Source organism: Narcine bancroftii, chromosome 8 (assembly GCF_036971445.1).
Source record: "Narcine bancroftii isolate sNarBan1 chromosome 8, sNarBan1.hap1, whole genome shotgun sequence".
NCBI lineage: Eukaryota > Metazoa > Chordata > Chondrichthyes > Torpediniformes > Narcinidae > Narcine > Narcine bancroftii.
The window spans coordinates 105,755,133-105,777,139 of NC_091476.1; the positions used below are offsets into that span (position 1 = coordinate 105,755,133).

The window sequence follows — 22,007 nt, forward strand, 5'->3', positions numbered from 1 at the left end:
TTTGGATATTGCTCGAATTCATGAGGGATCTCTTTGATGTTTTACTCATAGAATGTGACAAAAAAATCATACCAAATATGTAATTTATTAATGTAGAGATTTTAAGCACCTCTATGTTGTGAATGATGATGCAGGAATGCATTATATATTGATAATTTTATGAATAAAAGGATACTTTTGAAAGACAACTTGTTACCCATCCTGAAGTTCTCCCATTCTAGTCACATCACCATGCCAACTTCAAAACCCTTGGTGGTTGATTCTGCTTTTCAATCAACCATTCATCGATCCCCACCTGATCCATCCCAACCCTCCCCAGCCTTTGTTTCACCAATAACATCTCTTTGCCTTTGCCACTCTTTTGCAAGATGCCTCAGACTTTTTGCTTTACTGTACTTTGCAGCACTCCAATAAACATCCACAAAATAGCCAATAATTTTTAGGCAATTTTAGTCAATTGGTAGAAACTGTTCCCAGTGAGGTACTGCTGGTAACTAAAGAAGATTAACTTGAAATAATTACAAGAACATGGGGTGGGGGGAAAGAGGATTGAGGAGAATTTATTTTTAATACATCTTGAGTCATTAGGATCTGAAATCCACACTTTTAAAAGTGGGGGAAACAAGACTTAAATAGTAGAATTTAATAAGAGTATTATTTAGAACAGAAATGGAATAAATACTGGAATGAGACATACCACTAAAGAGTAGGACAAATTTTCAGAGCCACTACAGATATAATTAAAGATTCTGTTCTTGTCGCATTCTACTTTTTGTGGCGAGTCTTTAAAAATTTCAAATTATATCTCTACCTATAGATATATTAAAAAATGAGCGCAAGATACCTCGATAGGTCATAGGATGTTTCACATAATGAAGGCCTAAAGGGCTGAGCAACCAAAGGATTATAAACCAGAACTGGATCAGAGTTGTACTGTCACAGAATCCCACCCTCTTGCATTCTGCATCCAATGCAGGAAGCTCTATTAACAAACAAAAATAATCTTTCAAATCATTTAGGTAAAATTACATTAAAGGTGCAAAGCTGTAACAGTTAATTTCATGCAATTGATCTGATGAATTAGGTTAATGACTTACATTTTTGATTCAGACAGTCCTAAATTTAGACACAACCTTGGGGATAGACAGAGAAAGGAGGCAACATGTCTCTTTTAATATCATAAAGTATGATTAAGCAGAGGTTGATTGGTCAAAAATTTACAAGCCTCTTCAGATGAAAAAAATTGGAGGTCGCTTCTGAAGGTGATGAGATATGATGAGTCAATATGAATACTTCAATCACAATTTTCAAACCAAGGTCTAAACTTGGATATCAGTTGACGCAAGAGACATTCCATATTCCTTTGGTCCCGTGCTGCCACAGCTGAATGGACCATCCTTCAGAAAAAGGAAGAACCACAGTGACACCTCATAGAATATTTCACTCTTTAACATATTTAATTAAGTTGAACTCTGGAAACAAGGAACCTCAAAAATGAATTGCAAAGCATAAATTGTGTCACCAATTGTTTAGATCTCAATTGAGTTACAAGAAGTATAGGTTCAAGTCCCATTCTAGTTGCTTTCTTAGATGTTCTGTCCTTCGGACACATTAAAGTCTTAGAATTAAAAAAACCCTACGACTAAAGAGTCCAACATAGCAACTGCAGTCTCTACCATCAGTGGGAGCAGGGGGCATTAGGTGGGTAGTTTTGGACATTGTGAACTTGAGAACAAAATGAGAGTTCATCATTACAGAAGTACAATGTATAGATGCATTGAAATTCTTTCTTGCTTCAGCCAAATAGGTACACAAGATACACCAGCTACTAGTCCACTGGAGGTAAATGGTGCACTTGATCACTTCCTTCATTGAGATTATGAAAAATTATCCACATTTTCCAGTGTTTCATTCTACACCTTGATTGTCATAATGCAGCACTGCACAGTGGATCAATTTTGTAGATGACTACTGCCATATAAGTATCTAATACAAGGTTCACTCTTCCATACTCTTCATTTTATAAGTTGATCATTTGAGGCTCTCTTGATGTGCACATACAAATACAATATTGGCAAATAGCGATTCAATTTATGTAATTGGATTAATTGTAACTTTGTTTCTTGTTTGCTCTGTAGATCAACTCCATTCCAAATTATATTTGAATACAAAGGGCAGTGTTGCAGCAAGAAAGATTAGTGCAATACCACAATGTGCTTAACCACAGTAAGCACTGAGATCAGAATGGTGGTGGATCCACCAGTTCGAATTACAAACTGATGTCATCACATAGCAGGTGCTGGATGATATAGAAACAGAAAAAGGTTGAACTGCTGAGTAGGTTAGGCAGCATCTCTTTTCACAGATGTTTCCCATCTGATGATTGGTTCCAGTATTTTGTTCCACTATTTTGTTTTTATCTCAAATTTCAAGCATCTACAGTTTCCCACCCCTAACACTTTTCAGATGTAGGTTAGTGTTGAATTTGAGAATAACTAACTTTAAGGATTCACCAAAGTCAGGGATTTTAGGAAGTTGAAAGAAGGCCTTGTGCAATAGATGGAGATGCTATCTACCATTTTCTTTGATATAACACGTGAAGATCATGTTCAATTTTCACCCAAATTCCTACATTACAATATTGCAGTGACATCAAATGCAATTCATTAGCCAAAATCAATGTGTTATACAGATATTATTCATTTATCTGCTTCTAATCAAGAGTTAAACTGTGCCAGTGGATATCCTGCTGCAAAAAGATTCACCTCAAATTTCTTCCATTGCTTGTGATATTCGCAGCTATTTTTCTATAGTAAACTAAGGTAGAAAGATTTCTCAGGTGCAGGACATTATAATTACATCCAGTTACTTTCATCCTCTGGTTTTAGGCTATCTAACCTGTACAGAATGCAGAGGATGGTGCAGAAAGAAAGTGTTTCTGATCTACAATCAGAATACTCACAAAAGTAGAGTCCAAGTCAAAATAGAGATAAGTCAAAATAGAGATACAACTGCAAACAATCTGTAAAATATGCAACCCTTGCAAATACAGAAAAAAATTGTTTCAGATTGGTGAACATATGATAATGGATACAATAATGGATACGAATATTCCCTTTGAGAGATTATAAAAGAAACCTAATGATGAGTTGAAGACAGATTGTTGAACAACAAAAGGGTCAATGGTGCAAGGCAACTGGGATGAGTATAGAAAATAATGGCTTAAGGGAGATGCAAATTGCACAAAATCCATATTTGATTGCAGTAAAAAAGCATGTTGTTGTTGAAATTAAAAGTGTGTAAAATGCCAATACATACTCACCCTCAACCAAAACTTTCATTCCTGTCTGAAGAAATTTGCAAGCACATTTTTGCAGAATTGAAATGTTTTTCTGCCTTTGGGAAAAGAACATCTTTGTGTGCTTTATAGAAACATAAAGCTATTTTAATTGATCCATGAAGAGAGCACATTTATTAACCTTGACAGGCCATCAGAAGCATTCAAGAAAATAAATTATCCACAAACACATTTTTCCTGCACAGTGATTCATAGTGCAGCTGTTCCTTCATACATTTATGTTGAGACAATTATTGAAACTTCATTGTTAAGACTTTAAACAAGAAATCTGTAGATGCTGTTGAACTGGAACAATACACAAAAATGCTAGGCAGTGATTCTCAACCTTTTTCTTTTCACTCACATATCATCTTAATTAATCCCTAATTGACCACAGAGCACCGATGGCAGGTGCACTGTGGTGAGTAAGAGATTACTTAAAGTAGTATGTGAGTGGAAAAGGGTTGAGAACCACTGGGCTAGAGAAACTCAGTAGGTTATGTAGTATCCATTGTAGCAATATGCAGTGAGATTTTGAGCCTGAGCCCTTCATCAGAGATGTCAAAAATTAGGCAAATGCACAAAAAGGTGAGGACGGTTGGGGCACAGACTTGCAGGTGATAGGTGAATGTCAGTGCGAAGGAAAGGAAGAGGCAAGAGATGGAAGCAGGCAGAAAAAGATGTTCTATAGGGGGAAATAAACTGGAAGAAGCTCCTCAAATTTTAGTCACTTACTCGAATAAAGAGTAATTGTGACATCAGCACACACACTCTTGGCTTTGATTTTTCAAAAGTATCAAGATGCTGCTCAATCTTAGCTCTTTCCTTTTAAATGCAAGTTTTCCACTATATGGTGTCAGTTAGGAGGATGTTTTTTGTAAATATGCAATCACCCCACATCTACAATTAGACAAACATCCATGCAGTGAACAGCTTTTTCCATGTGTAGGGTTGCTGTGGGTAAAATAAATAAATTTATACATCTACTCCTTCTTTTAACAAAGGGCATCTTTATCTCAATGTACAGGCTTCACAGTCCCAAATGTCCTCAGGACTATTCACAAAGTATAGGTTTCAAACAGGGAACAATAGCATCATTGGTCGAGCCATTGCCAGTGTCAGTAACCAGTAGAATACTGATCCATCTGCTTGGAGCTTGCATGTTTTCACTATGACTAAATGGGTTTCCACCAGATATTCTAGTTTCCTCCCATAGCAAAAAACATACAGGCTGGGTAGGTTAAATGGCCATCATAGGCAAGTGATAGAAACTGAGGGTGGTTGAGAATAAAAAAAGAGCATTGGTGCAAATAGGAGTTTGATGGTCAGAATGGACTTGGTGGATCGAAGGGCTTGTTTCCATGTTGCTTGACTGATTTAAGGTACAAAGTCAAATTGTAGCTTTGCTGAGATATGACTAAGGGGCATCACTGGAGATGTGTGGAATAAATCACATGTCTGTACATATGAGTCACTCTCATGAGTTTCAATGCCAGAGAACCAGTTATGTAAAATACTCTACTACTCTGCAGTTCACTGGTATTACCAAAATTCCACAGATGCATTAGTGATACTCAAAAAATATTAACTCGCCTCAAAAGACAAATTAAATCAAATTCACAACATCAAAGGAGATGCATCCATTCTGACCACCCACCAGAACAGCTGTTTTGTCCACAGCTTTTGTCCAATTCTTGTTCCTATTTGTGTATTCATTCAATCCACTATTGATGCCCAAACTTTACAATAGGAGCTCAGAAATTGTCCTTGTGCAGCATGTACTGTGCAACATATTCACAAGGGGCAGATCAATATGTAACTTCATGTAATATTCACAATATAGCAAAGGTTACTCAATAGCTCCTATCACACTTGCAAGTGATCCCAGGAATTAACCGCCAATCAGATTTTAAAGTGTCTACTGCAAAAGCAAAGTCAGTTCAATGCTGGTGTCAGATGACATCATCTCATGCCAAGGATTGACGTCCTCAACCCCTAGTACAATCCCTGGCATCTGCAGGCACCATACCCAAGTTTTTGCGTGAGTGCAGGAACGTGAAGGAAGAGGATTAAAATGAAGGTATAAACTTTGCTGTGGGAAAGTTGCAGAGAGAGAGAGAGAGAGAGAGAGAGAGAGAGAGAGAGAGAGAGAGAGAGATGCAATAAATATCAATAGTGGAGAATTTTAAAATACCCTGGGAAAATTGATAGTGCTATAGTGCACAATTTATAAAGACTGTGGGGGGGGGGGGAAGCAATGGTGGACTGGACTTCCCAGAATGCTGTGTGGCAGAGAAACCCCTCCACGAATGCTCTGTGCATGCAGCCCATCATACACCCCTTTCTGTCACATGGAATTCTGGGAGGGAAAGTCCACCATCACTTCCCCCCCCCACAGTATTTATAAATTGTACACGATGTAACCTTCCATACATTATATAAATTGTGTGCACAATAAACTTTTCCACTCTGTACAAATTATGCGCTAAAGCCCTACCAGCTTTCCAACCCTGTTTAAAAATTGTCTGCTATTGCTATTTATTGATAGCACTTTCCCAGGGTGCCTTATAAAGGTTTATATAGGTCAGCACAACAACAGGGGCTGAAGGGCTCATACTGGGCTGTACATAAAACTTAATTATGTTATAATAAGGTATGATTAATTTTGTTCAAATATACATTGATCAAGATTTAGGGCAGGTTCACCATCACTCGATATGTCATGACATCACCAGTAGAAGGTAACACAGTCCTAACCCAGGGGATGGCTCCTTACAATGCTCCTCCAAGCATTCACTGTCCCAGACCATAAAACTTGTCCATTCCTATCCCAGGACAGTGAACAGCCAATTTAGTGGGATGCAAGTGTGAAAGGGGCAAATTATTCTTGTAATCTCAGAACTTTATAGCTGTGGCATATCTGATAAACAAGACCCAATTACAGCTGTATTTTGAGTACCTGCTCCATGTTTGTCCTGGAAGAATATCTTGGTACTTGTGCCAGATTTAAATGATTAAATAACCAACATCAAGATAAAGCATACAGCACTACAAAACTAAGGACTTATTCTCAAGAGCTCCAAAAGTACTGGCAAGTCTTAATCTTGCATACTCAAACAGAAAATAAGCTTGAAAAAATTAAGGGAAAATCTAGCTTCCTTACTTCACTGATAAAATCCAAAACTCAATGTATAGCATCCCTAAAGCACTTCTTTCAGAATGATGCTCAAAAACACTCCAGAAAAGCAAATACTGAAAAGTTTTCAATATATTAGCAATTTCCCCAGGCTATTTTAATTTAAACTTGACAAACATTTTTGAAAAGCCAAGCAGTCACATCTGAAGGGCAAAGTAAGTACAGCATGCGGGAAGCAGACGGATGAGCAGCACCAGCCTAAAACAGAAATTCAAAGAAATCCAGACAGTTGTAAACAAACAGCTGTCACACCTGTAAGGCACAACAATAAATTCCAACTCCAATGGCAAACATGTTCACATTCACACATCTCTTCTGTTTGCTATCTCATTTTCAAGAGCATTTCTGACTCTTTGTTGGAAGTACTTTCTCTGTTCCTGTACAGCATATTCCAGTAATGGCAAGTCAACTCCATCCGTATCAATCAGTAGTCGAGCCTGGATCACAGGAATATTGCCTGAAAATAATACCACTAAGTTAATATTCATTCACTCAAAATAATTGTAGCATGCACAAAAAACAATGCAACTGAGTGAAGTTACCAAAATCTTGTGATGAGATTCTCCATCTCAGCCAAAGTGCTGCAGTTGCCCTTGTTGACCCAATACTGCATAATGAATGAAAAAAAATCCAAAGTTTAAAGGAACAACTTACAATACTTAAATAAAGTCAAAAAACCAAGGGAAACACTGCAATGACCCCTTTTATATCCCTACATCTTGTACAAGAGAAATTGCAACATGAAATCATTAAGACAATGAAACAACAATGACCTCAAAAAATTTCAGACCATAAACTTGTCCATTTGAATCACTATTCATCTGCATGAAACTGGAAAAAAAAAATCTGCAATTTTTTTTTATTGAAGAATAGCTCCAAGTAGGATTTTTATTTTTCCCTTGTTTGACTGTATACATTTATTTACCGGCATTCACAATCCTGAATTAATAACAGAAGTGGAAGGGCAACAAATGTAATTAGCAGCACAAAGTATAGGGCTTGCTAGAGTTTCAAATGCCATATTCAACTGAATGAATAGATTTCAAAGTAAGAATAAAGAAGATGATGGTCATTTCAAATCAAAAGGAATAATTAGCATCTGATAAATGAAGCAAATAAGCAAAAGATTTGTGGTTACATAAATGCACCCTAGTTCTTTCAAGAACACCTAAACCACTGATCTTCAGCTAAAATGATGTCATATTACTGTGGAAGATAGGAATCAGACATGAAGAGGACATACAGACTGAAATTATATCCTCTTTGATATTTAATGCAGAAGTATAAAGAGCAGAAATACAAACTAAATTATGCTATTTAAAAAGGGGAAAGGGTTGAGTAGAGTATTCAAGTCTTTAAACATGGCAGTGAAAGCTAATGAGAGTTAAAAATATATGGGATCTGTGGCTCTATAAATAATAGCATAGAATACAAAAGCCAAAGAACTTGTGCTGCAATTCATATGCTCACAGGCCTTATAAATGACAAAGGTAGAGATCTGCTGGATTACCAGGCACAATGATTCGAGAAGAAATTTTTTTAAATAGATAATGTGCATACGGTGAGGCCCACCTATTTTCAGCTGTTTTAATGAAGAGCTGCCCATCCCATAAACTGGTCAGAATTCAGGATGTTAGACTGCCTTTGCAATTTGTTAGGTAATTAAGCACATGTACTTCAAGATCTGGTATGATCCAATCTCAATGCTGCAGATCAACCTTCATGCAACACATGCATAAGACAATAATCATCTCCAACAATAGTGAGCATGAATACTTTACTATGCATCTTTGACAGTTAATAGCAGCATCACCCCTAACCATCAAAACTAAAGTGCAGAAAATGCTTTGTGCCAAATACAAGACTAAATGCAGTCAAACCCAGATACTGTTTGGGTGGCTACTTCCCCCAAGTCTCTAACATTTGTAAGGCACAAGACAAGAAAATGATGGCCTTCACTGGTTGCTTCCAGCTGCCGTCAGAATTACATTTTTTTGTAATTTGCTGATGGGATTTAGATTCCTTTGGCAAGTTAACCACATACTGTCTAACCTATATATTCAAAATAAAGCAGCGGATGCAGGTCAACTACTGAGTATATCAGAATTTATTGTCATGAAAAAGTCATGAAAGTTGGTTTTGCAGCACCATCATATTGCAAACATTCATATTATTATCATTTTACAACATTACAATAAAAAAGTAAAACAATAGTGCACAAAAAGTAAGGCAGTGTCTTTGGTTCATTGATTATTCAGGAATCTGATGGCAGTGGGGAAGAAGCTGTCCTTGTGCTGTTGAGTGCTCATCTTTAGGGTCCTGTATCTTTTCTCCAATGGTAGCAGAGTGAAGAGGGCATGGCTTGGATCTTTGAGGATAGAGGCTGCTTTAAGACACTACCTCATGTAGATGTCCTTGATGGAATGAAGTCTGGTACCTGTGATGCCACAGGCTGAGTTAACAATCCTCTGGAGTTTATTCTTGTCCTGAGAGTTGGCGCCTCCTTACCACGCAGTGATGCAGCCAGCCAGAATGCAATCCACGATATACATGTAGAAGTTCACGAGAATCTTCGTTGACATACCGAATCTCCTCAGACACATCACAAAGTACAGCTGCTGGAGAGCCTTCTTTGTGATTGCATCAACATGGAGGCTCCAGGGCAGATCCTTGGAGATGTTGACACCCAGGTAAATGAAGTTCTTGACGCTCTCCACAACTGAGTCCTTCATGAAGACTTGCCTGTGTTCTCTTGACTTCCTCCTGAAGTCCACAATCATCTCCTTGGTTTTGCTGACGTGGAGCGCAAGGTTGTTGTCATTACACCATTCAATGAACTGAACTATCTTCCTCCTGTACACTTCCTCATTGCCATTTGTAATTTTACCAACAACTGTGGTGTCATCAGTAAATTTGTAGATGGCATTGGAATTGTGCCTGGTCACACAGTCATGGGTGTATAATGAGTAAGCAGTGGGCTAAGCACACATTCTTGCGGTGCACCTGTGTTGATAATCAGTGAAGAGGAGTTGTTGTTTCCAATTCGTACTGACTGTGGTCTTTCGATGAGAAAGTCAAGGATCTAGTACATTGCATACATGCCAGACTTGTTATGGATACCAGACTTCCTCTCCCAAGGCATGAGTGAACCAAATGAGTTTTCACAACAATCCATCAGCTTCATGACGAACACTACAAATAATTGCCTGAATTCAATAGGCCCTTTCAAATTGCCATGCAAAATGGGGTTCACGGGCAACTTGCTCAGTTGACAACCTAGCTATTTGAAAGGCTCAAACCAGGTCAACCCAGTCAAAACCCAACCAAGTCCCAGACCTACTTCAGAGATGGTCAGGGGACCCAGTAAGACTTACCTGGGCATACTCCTCCGGTGAATTGAAAGAGGAAATGGTCAACCTGGTTACTTTGGTGACGTCAGCACTTACTTGCATCACAGGGAAACCCCTGGCTGAAGTGCCACTACCGCAAACAGGATGGAAGAAGGTAATTAGTTGCTACTGCAATCCGGGGGTGGGGGGGGGGTGGTTGTAGAGATTGCTGCTGCCGCGGTCAGGTAGATGGCCGTAATGTGCCACTACCACAAATTGGGGGTGGGGGGGGGGGGAAGAGGTCACTGCCATGATTGGAGTGTGGGGAGGGTATGACGTTTGTGGGGCAGAAGCGTGACTGCTGCTGTCGGAGGGGACGCATTTAGGAGAATTTTAAAACAGAAAGGGAACTGAATGTGTGACCTGTCACTTACAACGTCATCACAAGGGCGGGATCCCCCTTAAATCGCTGGGTTGGCCATTTATTAGGTCGGACTGGATGCAATTTGAAGGTGCATCCTTCACCCATGACCCAGTCATCGCACCCGGGTGCTGCAATTTGAAAGCACCTAATATTTATTCAATTACTGAACTTAATTACCATGGTACATCTCAGAATCATTAGTTAATGCTTGTAATGTAAATGCTCATCCATCAGGCTAGAAAGGTAATGTAGAACTTCCATTAATCAAAGAGCTTCCTGCACTTTGTTCTCATCACACACTGAGAATGTGCACTTTGTACCCAAATTTAACATACAAATAGGAGGGACTTGAATTAACATGACCTCTGCTGGTCTTAAACCTGCATTACACATCTTAATTGCAGAGATGTGGAGGACAAAAAACAAGCTGTTGTTGACAAACACAAGCTCATATCGCCTGCAACAACTGCTGATAAATGAGAGGCTTCAATATGGTCAAACATCCCAAGATATCTTACAAGAGCAGTGTCAAATAAAATTAGAGACTGCAGCAGCATGTTGGTGTTAGGATAAAGATAGGGTTTAAGGAGCTTTAAAAATCAAAGCAGTTTTGAGCCCATAAAAAAATGAGGAGACCACATTGGAGAAATTCAATGAGACTATAAAAAAGGTAGATCTGAAACACATTATCTATTTCATTCTCAAAGCTTTCCTCATTCTACCTGCTGTGGTTTCCACCTCTCCAAGTGCCATATATTCTGCTCCAATCCGAGCTTCAAATGGTTCCACTAGTGAAGTAAGGACCTGAAGATGGTAATCAATCGAGTTGTGATGAACAGATATAGTTGCCTCAGAGGTCCTGGCATCATAGTTAGTTAACCTACAATACAAAATAATCAAATGGAAATGCTGATATAGGAATAGCATTGCAATACTCCAAAGAGACATGTCCAAGATAAACAAGTTATTTTATACATGGTTTCAGAAATGCATCAGATTTGATCCCCCTCTAGAACTTCTACATTAGAAGTTTCCACATTTGCCAAACTAAGTTTATCTTTTTTGTACTATGTAATATTTTCTAAAGAATCAACTGAACCATTGTAAATTGGTAGAGGAATGCAACCAAATAGGAAGATTGAATTACAATCTTACAACATGAGAAATAGCAGGAATATGGGATCCATCTCATCAAACCTGTTCTTCCATTCAACTAGTTCTTGGCTAATCTGATGACAGGCTCATCTCCACCTCTCTGCCTTTTCCCCTCAACTCCCCTACAAGTTCAAAACAAGAAAATACAATTCCAGCAAGGACAACAAAAAAAATTACTAAAGCGAGAAAAGGAAAAACTAGAGAAACAATATGCTGTGAAGATGGCCAAAATAAAAGCATTAACTGAAACCGATGAATGTACATTGCAAAGCCCCACTGATGCTGTACTGAGCAAAATGCTGAAGATAGAAACTCAATCAGCAGTATCTGAAAGTTCAGATGTGAACCCCGATGATAGTATTTCCAAGGTTATGAGCATAGGAAGATCTTCAAAGGCATCTCAATGCAAAGTTATGCAAAATGTTTATTCATTTTATCAACAAATTAAAGCTACTTAAAGCTGTAACTACAAAGTTTGGTTTACTAGATTAATAAGATAGTAATTCGGAATACCATCACTTACGTTTCCTTGAAGATGACACATTTTGAAATTGGGAGGGGGAGGCAAGATAGAGATAGAAACCATTTGTTGATGGTCTTTGTTGTGATTGCAACTTCCAAGGGGTGAAAGGTTATGTGGATTGTGGAGAAACATGTGGCCTCCCTGCCCATCTGGAACATCTCCTGGTCTGAAATTTATTCAAAAGTCACATCACCTGTTAATCAACCTGGGTCCAACATGAATGTCTATACAGTTGTTTACTAATATAGAAATTGAGTATCATTTGACATTCTCCCCTCTTTGTCTCCTGTGTTCATTAAAGTTAACTGTGATTGTAACAATTGTGCCCTGACTCGCATCTCTGTGAACCCGCCAAACCTAATACTCTTCCAAACAACTGGTCGACTCTTCCTTATCCTCTCGTTGTTTCCCTTATTTAGGCATTATACGCTCGCTTTAAACCAAATGTTTGTACTCTCCAAAAATAAGAAAAAGATGGCTAATTTTACCTGTCTCATTGCACAGGACAAGATCTAAGATAGCATATTCACTTGTAGGTTCAAGAAAGCAACCGCATATGCATTCTATGAAGTCCTCTTCAAGGTTGCCTCAACCAACCTGATTCACCCAATGTGCATGTTAAAGTACCCATGATAACTGCTGTCCCATCCTTACATGCCTCCAATATTTTTTTGGTTTATTGCCTGTACCACTGTAATGTCTTGGTTCATTGCCTGTGCCACAAATTTGCTTTTATGAAGAAACCTGTGTTTCTTTTTATGAAAGGATTTTTGCTTTTACAAAAAAAAAGTCAGCGGGGCAGACAAAACTCACCATCTTCCCAATTCTGGTAAGTGAAACTACACTGTACATAAATTATTTCTACTTTATATAGGCTGTATATTGATCATATCATTCCTCCTTTTACTATATCTTAACGTTATTTTAGGTTTTATGTCTTATTTGGTGGGTTATTTTTTGGATTTGGTGTCTTGGGTAAACTTATACCTCTCATTTTGTTTGTTTTAGATTGGTCAGTGTTTGAGCTACCGAAAGAAAATAGACACACACACCAAGAGCAGTTCAGTTTATACAAATGTTTATTACAAATTCAAAAGCTGATTTCAAACTACAATATGCAAGCCCTTCCCAACTATACTTATCAATGCCTGGACTGGTCCCAACTGCCGAAGCGAGGCAACGACTGCACACTTGTAATAGGTTGTCAGGGCGCCGGTAGCAGCTTCTCCACCTCCCCCGACCGGGACATTGGCTGGACTCTAGAAGTTCTTCTTCTTGCCGAGAGATGTTGCCACCTCTCGGAGAGTCTCAAACTTCAGCAGGGGGACCATGGCTGCAGGAGTGCTGGAGGTGAATTTGTGGACACTCGGTGACTCTGGGGGAGCTCTCTTTTGCTTCTCTTTCTCTGACTGTAAAAGACACTTCAGGCAATTTCTGCCAATGGCAAATTTGTCTGCCTTATAGAAGACAAAAGGCAATTTTGTGTAACATGATACTTTTTAAAAATCACATGACAATAAATTGAATTTTGAATGATCATTGAATGGAGAGCAGTACAGCAGTAGAAACTAAAATGTGGAACCAGTTAAATATGTGCTGTGATTAGAACAGTAAGGACGAAGTCCTTCATCTCCTGTGAAGAACAAACAATATTTGTGTACAAAAAATAACAGTTTTTTAAAAAATTGTTATCTCCCAACCAAGAGTGGCACAGAGGAAGGCAAGGTGAGTGTTAATGTGAGATTTGTGCTCATTATGCTCCTTTCTACTCATACCTGCCAAAGGTTCTCACTGCACTTCCTTCATTCACTGCACCTGAACAGATCTCCCACAGAAAGTGAAACACACCAGGCTGCGGCAGCATTTTTCTTTTTTTCTATTAAAAAAAATACCTGAAATTGGTTTCTGTTCACCAGTCAGAAACTTATTGATGACATTCATGGTACAAAATATCCAGGGTGATTACACAGGATGGTTTCAGGGTTGGTTATCACTCATCACCTGGCAGCAGCATGTGAATCACCATTAATCCATCATTTACACTGGAGTAAACAGCTGGCAATAATGCTTTCAAGTCTACAATGAAAGTAATTTCCACAGGAAAATGATTAAATGCAGTACTGGATGAAAATTCCCCCATAAGCTGCAAATAAATCAGTTGACCTCCTTGAACTCTCAAGGTCAGGATTGTACAACCAAAGAGTGAAATTTTATTCAACAATTTTGACCATTTGTTGACTATTAAAAGAAAACCAAATTCCAATACCTTTTGAAAGGATCAAATAGACCAACGCAAGAGAATAGACTAACGGAAAGTAATAGGCCAATGTGGGGTGGTCAAACCACAGCTCACGAGCCATATGCAACTCTTTGACATACAATGTGCAACCCACAGAAATATGTTGGCTGAGACAGGAATCGTATGGGCTGGTGCTCACAATGGTAGTGTTAGTGAGTGTGGCTTGCAATCATTTCACTCAGCAATCTAACACACAAGTACTACAGTAGCTCAATAGGTTTGTCACCACAACCTTCTCAACCAAATCAAGAATGGTTTAAGTGCAGTTTTGTCACTGATATTTACCACATGTGTATAAAAAATGTCTTGCTTTGTAATTTTAAATTCCATTTGATAACATGCCTATCTGAAATTAACTGCCAGGGTATACAGTGACGAGGATAACTCTAAAAAACTTTGTTACCTTTATATCACAAATAAGTGTTAAAAATGTGTGAGATAAAATTATGCATTTCCATTGGGATGGTACAGTGCAAGATGTTGTTGCATACCAAACAGCTTGGCACACACTACTACAAATATAGACACTGCTATGGCAAAGATGCGTGTGTTTGGGATATGGATAAAATAAGAAATAGAAACACAGCTCAAACACAAAAATGCATTTATACAATGCAATATATGACCCTGGTTATAAACTGCAGTATTAATTGCTTAAACAATCACATTTCATCCAGGTTTCCTTCATTGAAAACCAAACCAGTGCAGAGGGAAAATTACGGTATATTACCAGAAGACACAAAAACAAATAGAAACCAAGTGGCATGCATCGAATTGCTTGTGGTCTGAATACAAGGTTCAATGAAAGACAGAGGGACTATCTGCCAATGGCTTGCAATGCAGGACCAGTAAAACAAAACATTAATGATGTTTCACTTCTAAACCTTATCAACATTACAAGCAGGGCTGGTCTGTGGCTTAATTTGCATCAGAGTATAGGAACCTAAACGAAGGAGAGGAGTTCACTTCAGTTAAGATGGGAGACCCTTTCTTGAAATGAAACATTGAGAATTGAATGCACACAATTGTCAAGATTCTCTTCAAATAATCCACATTATATTCTAAGTAAAATAGATGAGCTTTCCAGTCAACTTGTTTTTAGTCTTCCCCGGTTTGGATATGAAGGTCACTAGGAATGAATAGAATAATGCAAAACCTTTTCAATTGCGCATAACTGAGCCAACACTAGATCAAACATTACAAAAGGTTGCTTCCTAAAATATTGTTTATTTAATCTAATTTACTTTTTGGAAAGGGCTGATTACAATATGCAACAATACCAAAAATAAACTGATTTCCAAGTGGTGGGAGACCAATCGAATTGCCCCGCCTTTTGTAAACTACTTTTCTACACTTGACATCCATTTATTCCACTCCTTGTGCACATGGTCTTTGAATGACTTATTTAAGCAGACATCTAGAGGTTGCAATATAGATGTCAAACCACCCGGGATAACGTCCATCTAAGTATTATGTAGTGCTAATCTACTTTTAGTATTCTCAGTTAAGTGGCTACGAAACACATCCCAGACCAGCAAACTCTGTTCTTTGTGTAAACTGCCTGGCCCCCTGTTCCACACATTGTCTCTACATAGTTTTACACCATTTTCATCCATCCATCCTTTTTCATGAAAATGTACAAAAATACCTGCAGGGAATTTTATTTTAGGTTTAATTTCGAATTTGAAGATTACCATGGATCTTAACCTGGTCCTTTCGTGCCTTGCACTTTTGGTTTGCACAATTTTAACACTTTTCCATTCCACTGTTCTATTGCCTATCATGTCAAAATTCATGAGGGTTTCATCCATGCTTCCGAAATTTGCCAATGCAAACTGGTGTTTCTCCTGATCACGTGTAATCAACTGGTGAAAACTTACAACTTTATGATCAAGATCTTTTGGTAGTTTTTGTGCTATTTTTGTTTTTTGACATAATACCAGATGAAACGTTTGCACCAGCCTATTATAGCCTCAAAATCATCACTGAGTTCTGGATGTGACTTTGCCCACTGCAGTGCAAATGTCCTTGTTTTAATTTCAGGTGACTAGCAATCTTGCCTCTGTTCACATTCCCATTTCTGCAATATGATTTTCCAACTCTGGCCAATAAGTGATTCCTTTTCTCAGCGAACATTGCCTTTTTGGTATTTTTCTTAAAGTCTCTTCTTTCTTCCTCCAATCTCTTACCAACTTCTCATACATCCAATTTTCTTGCAGCAGTGCAGTTGGCATCTTGGCCATTCCTATCACTTTCAACTTAAAACTTGCTTCATACATTCGTTGTGAGTTGCATTATGTCAATGGACCCTCCATGACAGCAATCACCTCCAGCCAACACCCAGCAGATCAATCTGTGTGATTTTCATGGGGCAGGGTTGACGTATATGCCGGTCAGCTGCCCGTCTCAGGCACTTTGATCTTTGGAGATCAACTTGTATGCCAGTCAATGGACCAACCCAATTAAAATCCTTCAAAGTCACCATTTTCTGAAAACAACAATTTAGAATCCTTCAAAATCACTCACTATCATCTGAGACAAAAGATAGCAGCAAGCACATCCATACTCTCACTGTTTAAACATGGATCCCAGTCTATATCTGATGAGGCAGTTTTAACTTCGTAAGTGTCCCATAATAAATCATCTTTCATGTCATCAATTGCATAAGAGATATTGCACCAGAAAATCAGGGTTGACTTATACACCAGATATACCTCAAAACCCTTGAAATGAGGCTGAAAAATGGGGGTCGACGTATATTGAAATATACAGTATCTTAATTACCCTGGCACTCCTTTTAGAATCAACTTCAGAGAAAGTAATTTGATTACTGAATGTTTGTATATTTCTGCTTTTTTATAACGAGTGCTGCATTGATCTTCCTGGGTCTTGCTAGTGAGGCCTGGTGACCAACTTGAACCTTGCCAGCATCAGGAAGGATCATGCATTGATCTTGTGAAAAGTGCTTGCAGTACTCCAACCACCCAGTCCGACTGCCGTCAGTAACGTACAGACTTTAAACAGCCTGTAAATGGAGCAGACAGTGATTTTATTTAAAAATAATGCAACCACTGAGACTGCACCCAAGACAGGGGTTGCAGACTCCAGGGAAGCAAAGCACTGGCACAGGGCACCAAAAAAACAGGGAGACCAACCCCCGTTTGAGAAGGAGAAGCAGAGGATATGACCCACAGGACGGTGACCATGGCAGTTGAACACACAGGCAGCGAGCGGGTTGTTGACAACAAGGCAAGGAAACCTACGCAGGTTGTGGCTGCTAGTGATTCGCACTGGGCTACGGGCTGCTGGAGACTGGGTCGGTACTGGCTGAAGGGGGACCAAGTCATGGAACTGGGATGCGAGGGCATGCTGAGAGTGTTGAAAGGTTACTGATTGTATCAGAGGTTCGGATCTGGAGCTCAGGCTGCTGATGGTTTGGACTGGACTGTGTGGCTGCAGGAGTGCTAGAGGAAAACCCATGGACAATCAGTAAATCTGAGAGGACTCTCTTTTGCTTCCCTCTGACTGAGAGAGGCGTTTCAGGCAATTTTTGCCGATGACAAATCTGTCTTCCTTAATGCAGACAAAAATAAATTTGGTGTAATATTGAACTGTCTTTATTACATGACAATAAATTGAATCATGAATATTGAAATGTGGTTTGACAAATACCTTGTAAAGCTTCAGTATACTTGCTTTTACATTCTAGGCCACTTAAAATGAACACTAACATTACATTTGCCTTCCTTACTATCGACTCAACTTGGACATTAACCTTCAGCAAATACAACACTAGGACTTTTAAGTCATTCTATTTAGAAAATAGTTTATTCCTTCTACCAAACTGCACGGCCGTACACTTCCCAGCACTATATTCCCTCTGCCACACTGCCCATTTACTCAACTGCACGGCCGTACACTTCCCAGCACTATATTCCCTCTGCCACACTGCCCATTTTCTCAACTGCACGGCCGTACACTTCCCAGCACTATATTCCCTCTGCCACACTGCCCATTTACTCAACTGCACGGCCGTACACTTCCCAGCACTATATTCCCTCTGCCACACTGCCCATTTTCTCAACTGCACGGCCGTACACTTCCCAGCACTATATTCCCTCTGCCACACTGCCCATTTTCTCAACTGCACGGCCGTACACTTCCCAGCACTATATGCCCTCTGCCACACTGCCCATTTTCTCAACTGCACGGCCGTACACTTCCCAGCACTATATTCCCTCTGCCACACTGCCCATTTTCTCAACATATGATATACTGTTGTGAGTGAGGCACAGGTTTGGTAGGTCTCAAAGGCAAGGACTCTGAACACAGTTTTGGTTAGGAAGGATTTTAATTACAGAACGCAAGTGTGGGAAATGGAAACTGATGCAGCACACACACAATTTACAGCAGCCATGAGAAAGAAATAGCGGACAATTAATAACGAATGTGGGGAAAATAGCTTGGGAACAAAATACACACACAACAAACTGGTACATACAATGATCAAAGAAAAATCACGACAATGCCCCACCACCCCTTGACTCAGTGCAAACACAGCTCCAGGCTACAAGAGTCACTAATTAAACGCTCCCAACACTTTGAACAGTGCACATCATACCAACAGTTTCTCCAGCATCCTTCCACATTTCTAGGCCTGCAGTGAACCAGAGTAATCCCAAGCTGGCAAAGAGAGAGAGGGCAAAGAACACATAGTACCTTTATAGTGCTGGAGGTTCCAGCCCACTTCGCTAGCAGGAGCCAATGGCTCGGTACCAGGAGAATTAATCTAATTACAACAGCCAGCCAACAGAAAGGTGTGCACTAATAGGTGGGGCAGAATCAAACCTTGATTGCCAGCTGGTGTGTCCTTTAACTAGGTAGGGGACTGTGGTGTCACATGACAGCTACAACCCTTCCCAATATAATTCACCCCTCGGAGGTCACACCACTTATGAGACATCAATAACTCTATGTACATGTTACAAGTAAAAATAAAAAGACATGTTTTTAAAAATATGTACTAATCAAGTGGGTCAATATATACACTAGCGCCTTCCAAATGCTAGACAAAGCATAGTCAAATTCAATGACAACACCTCATCCCACCCCCGACCAAACAAGAGTTGTGTTACTAATGAGCAGGGTGCTGTGGGACCTTCTCCCCAGTGTCAGAGAGGGTAGAAAAAGGAATTTGATTGGTCACTGACTCAAATGCCTGGTTTCTCCAACTTTGCTAACAAATGTGAGCACCCTTACCACCAATGTCTGTGAGCAGGCAGTGCAAGGTCATCCATCAGGTGCCAGAGCCTTCTCTTGGCTTGAGCATCTCGTGCCTTGGTCTCATGCTTGGCGCTCCCTACGCTTAGAGGCCAGATGCCCATCACTGTGCAAGGTGAAGCAGGGTGCAGACATACATCCCAGGTGTACCCGTGGCACTCGTTTTTCTGGGATGATATTTGACACCAGGATGCTGTTCCCACTCATGTTCTTTTTCAACAGGTGCCCAAGTGCCTGTGTTGGATCCCTGTAATAATAGCCAGGAGGAGTCAGGACTGAAAGTTAGCCAATATAGTGTTTTTAAATAAAGGCTCCCACAGCCCCAACCCCATGACATGTTTTTCTGTTAATGGGAGTTCTGGGGTGATGCTATCATTATGATACAATGTTTCCTACCATGACCTGATCAAAGCTGGGAAATGTACAAACTGTAACTTTACATCTACAGTCTGCAATTATGTATCTATAATTGTATGTCAGTTTCTCTGAGTGTGCTTAGAGACATTATGCAGAGTAAAAACCAGAGTTAAAGGGTGCCATTTAAAAAAGGTCCATTACAAAAGTTAGAATGTCCAGTGATAAAGTTTCCATAGCAACATCTGTTCTATTTGATTAGACTTTTTTTTGCATAATACATGAGAAACTGTCTTGTTGGTCAGTGTCACTGAACAGGTGCGAGCAAAATCATAAGTGACCCTGAGGAAAGTGTTGGTCGATGTCTCCAGTGTCCAATGGGTTGCAGCGAGCGGTGGCACCAGGCAGAGATTTTGTCCAGAAGCCTAGCAGGACTCTGCACCTTTGGATCTTCTGAGAGAGGTTCCATTGCTGGCCAAGATCTGTAATTTAAAAGGTGCGGGGGGTGGGAGGCAAGGCGAGTGGCAGTACTTGTTCAACAGCTTCCTTTACTGTATCAAAGGCAACCTGTTGTGCTGGTCACCATAGGAATGTGGGTTTCTTATGGGAGTCCCTGTAGGGTGGTTTAAAGAGCATGATAAGGTTTGCTGTTTTGGAAAGCAACAAATAAACAGACTTGGAAGATTGGATTCAGTGCCGCAGTCTGTCTGAATGCAGTTTGTTGTTCTCAGAGGATCATGTGGTTTTCTGTGTGAGAGAAACAATTCAGTTCTACAGTTCAGCAGCAGCAGCCGGGAATGGAACAGGAGAAGCTGGAAAGCTTGTAGAAAAACCCCATTTTGAAGACAGGTTGTGAGTTCTTAATTCAGCCTATTCAAAGCCCTTATGGTCCATACAAGAGGAGATGGCTGGCTGTATAATGTTTCACTTGAAATGGAAATAAAAAGGAACTCTGTGGTGACTTGAAAAAAAGAGGTTATCATCTGGAAAACTCTGATGGGGCAAGTTTCTCCAGCGAGAAACTGAAGTGACTGATCAGAAGGAATCAGTTTTGGGTGTCCAACGAACAAATCTCTCTGAAAGCTGACAAGAACCTTCCTGAGCGGTAACCATTTACCTTTCAAGCACCAAAACCTGGTGAAATTCATAAATGTTGAATTCTATAAGAATTGCCTAATACTGGTGAACTTGGAGGAGTGAGAAGTGAGATTGGATTGTGAATTAAAGAACTTTTCTGAACTTACATACACATTATATACATGTGCGCTTAGAGTTAGAAGGGGGTTAAGTTAGGTTGTTAAGTTAATTAATAAGTTAAAGTTTTATGTTTAAAGAAAAGCAAAAGTAACTTTTGTTTAAGTAATCTTTTGTCTTGGCAAATTTCTATGGCTGCTGGGTTTTGGGGTCATCTGGGCCCATAACACCACCCGCAAGTCAAGGAACAACTCCAAATGGGACCTCTCCAATCTGGTGGCATTCACATCAACTTCTCTCGTTTCCATTAGCCCCCTCCCCATCTCTCTTTCCCTATCCCTCCAAATCCTGTCATCTAGCTCCCCACCCCTTCCTTCTCCATTCAGAGAACTATCCTTTTTCCACGACCTTCTTGTTCACCACATGCACCTCTGGCCTGTGCTCCTCCCCCACCTTCTTCTTCAGGCACCGTTTGCATTTTGCCCACACCTTGACGAAAGACTCCGGCCCGAAACATTGGTATTATATCCTTGGAGTGGAGTTTCTCCAGCACTTCTGCGTATTAAACGTCACCTCGACTGCAGACTCGCCCGGCGACGATTCGGTTTGTCTCTTCTCCGGTTCGACTTTCATACTTCACCCTGCCCTCTACTAGTTCCTTGATTCAAGCCATAACAACTTCATCCCACCATCTCAAACCTCCCGCTTCTCCCTCCGCTCATCTTCCGCCTATAGACCTTACCGTCCCACCTCGGAGCAGGGAACCTCCTGCTAATGAAGGAGCGGGGAGTCTCCTGTTCATGAAAGGCCAGCGAAATCACCACAGCAGGAGCCGCTCGTCCCCCGACACCGTCCGGGTCCGGGGAGAAACCATCGGTGGCTCGGTGCACCCGGCGCGTGCGCAATTCACTCAGGG

The 22,007-nt window shown here is 40.0% G+C and overlaps 1 protein-coding gene across 1 annotated transcript; it reads right to left on the minus strand.

Annotated features, from left to right (window-relative positions):
• Positions 1-3,443: 3,443 nt before the first annotated feature.
• Positions 3,444-22,007, minus strand: ten1 (TEN1 subunit of CST complex). Its single transcript, XM_069894707.1, has 4 exons — positions 21,834-22,007; positions 13,740-13,840; positions 11,009-11,166; positions 3,444-6,990 (listed from the first exon to the last, which is right to left on the minus strand). The coding sequence occupies exons 1-4, from the start codon at positions 21,891-21,893 to the stop codon at positions 6,836-6,838; spliced, it is 474 nt and encodes a 157-aa protein (XP_069750808.1). The 5' UTR covers positions 21,894-22,007; the 3' UTR covers positions 3,444-6,835.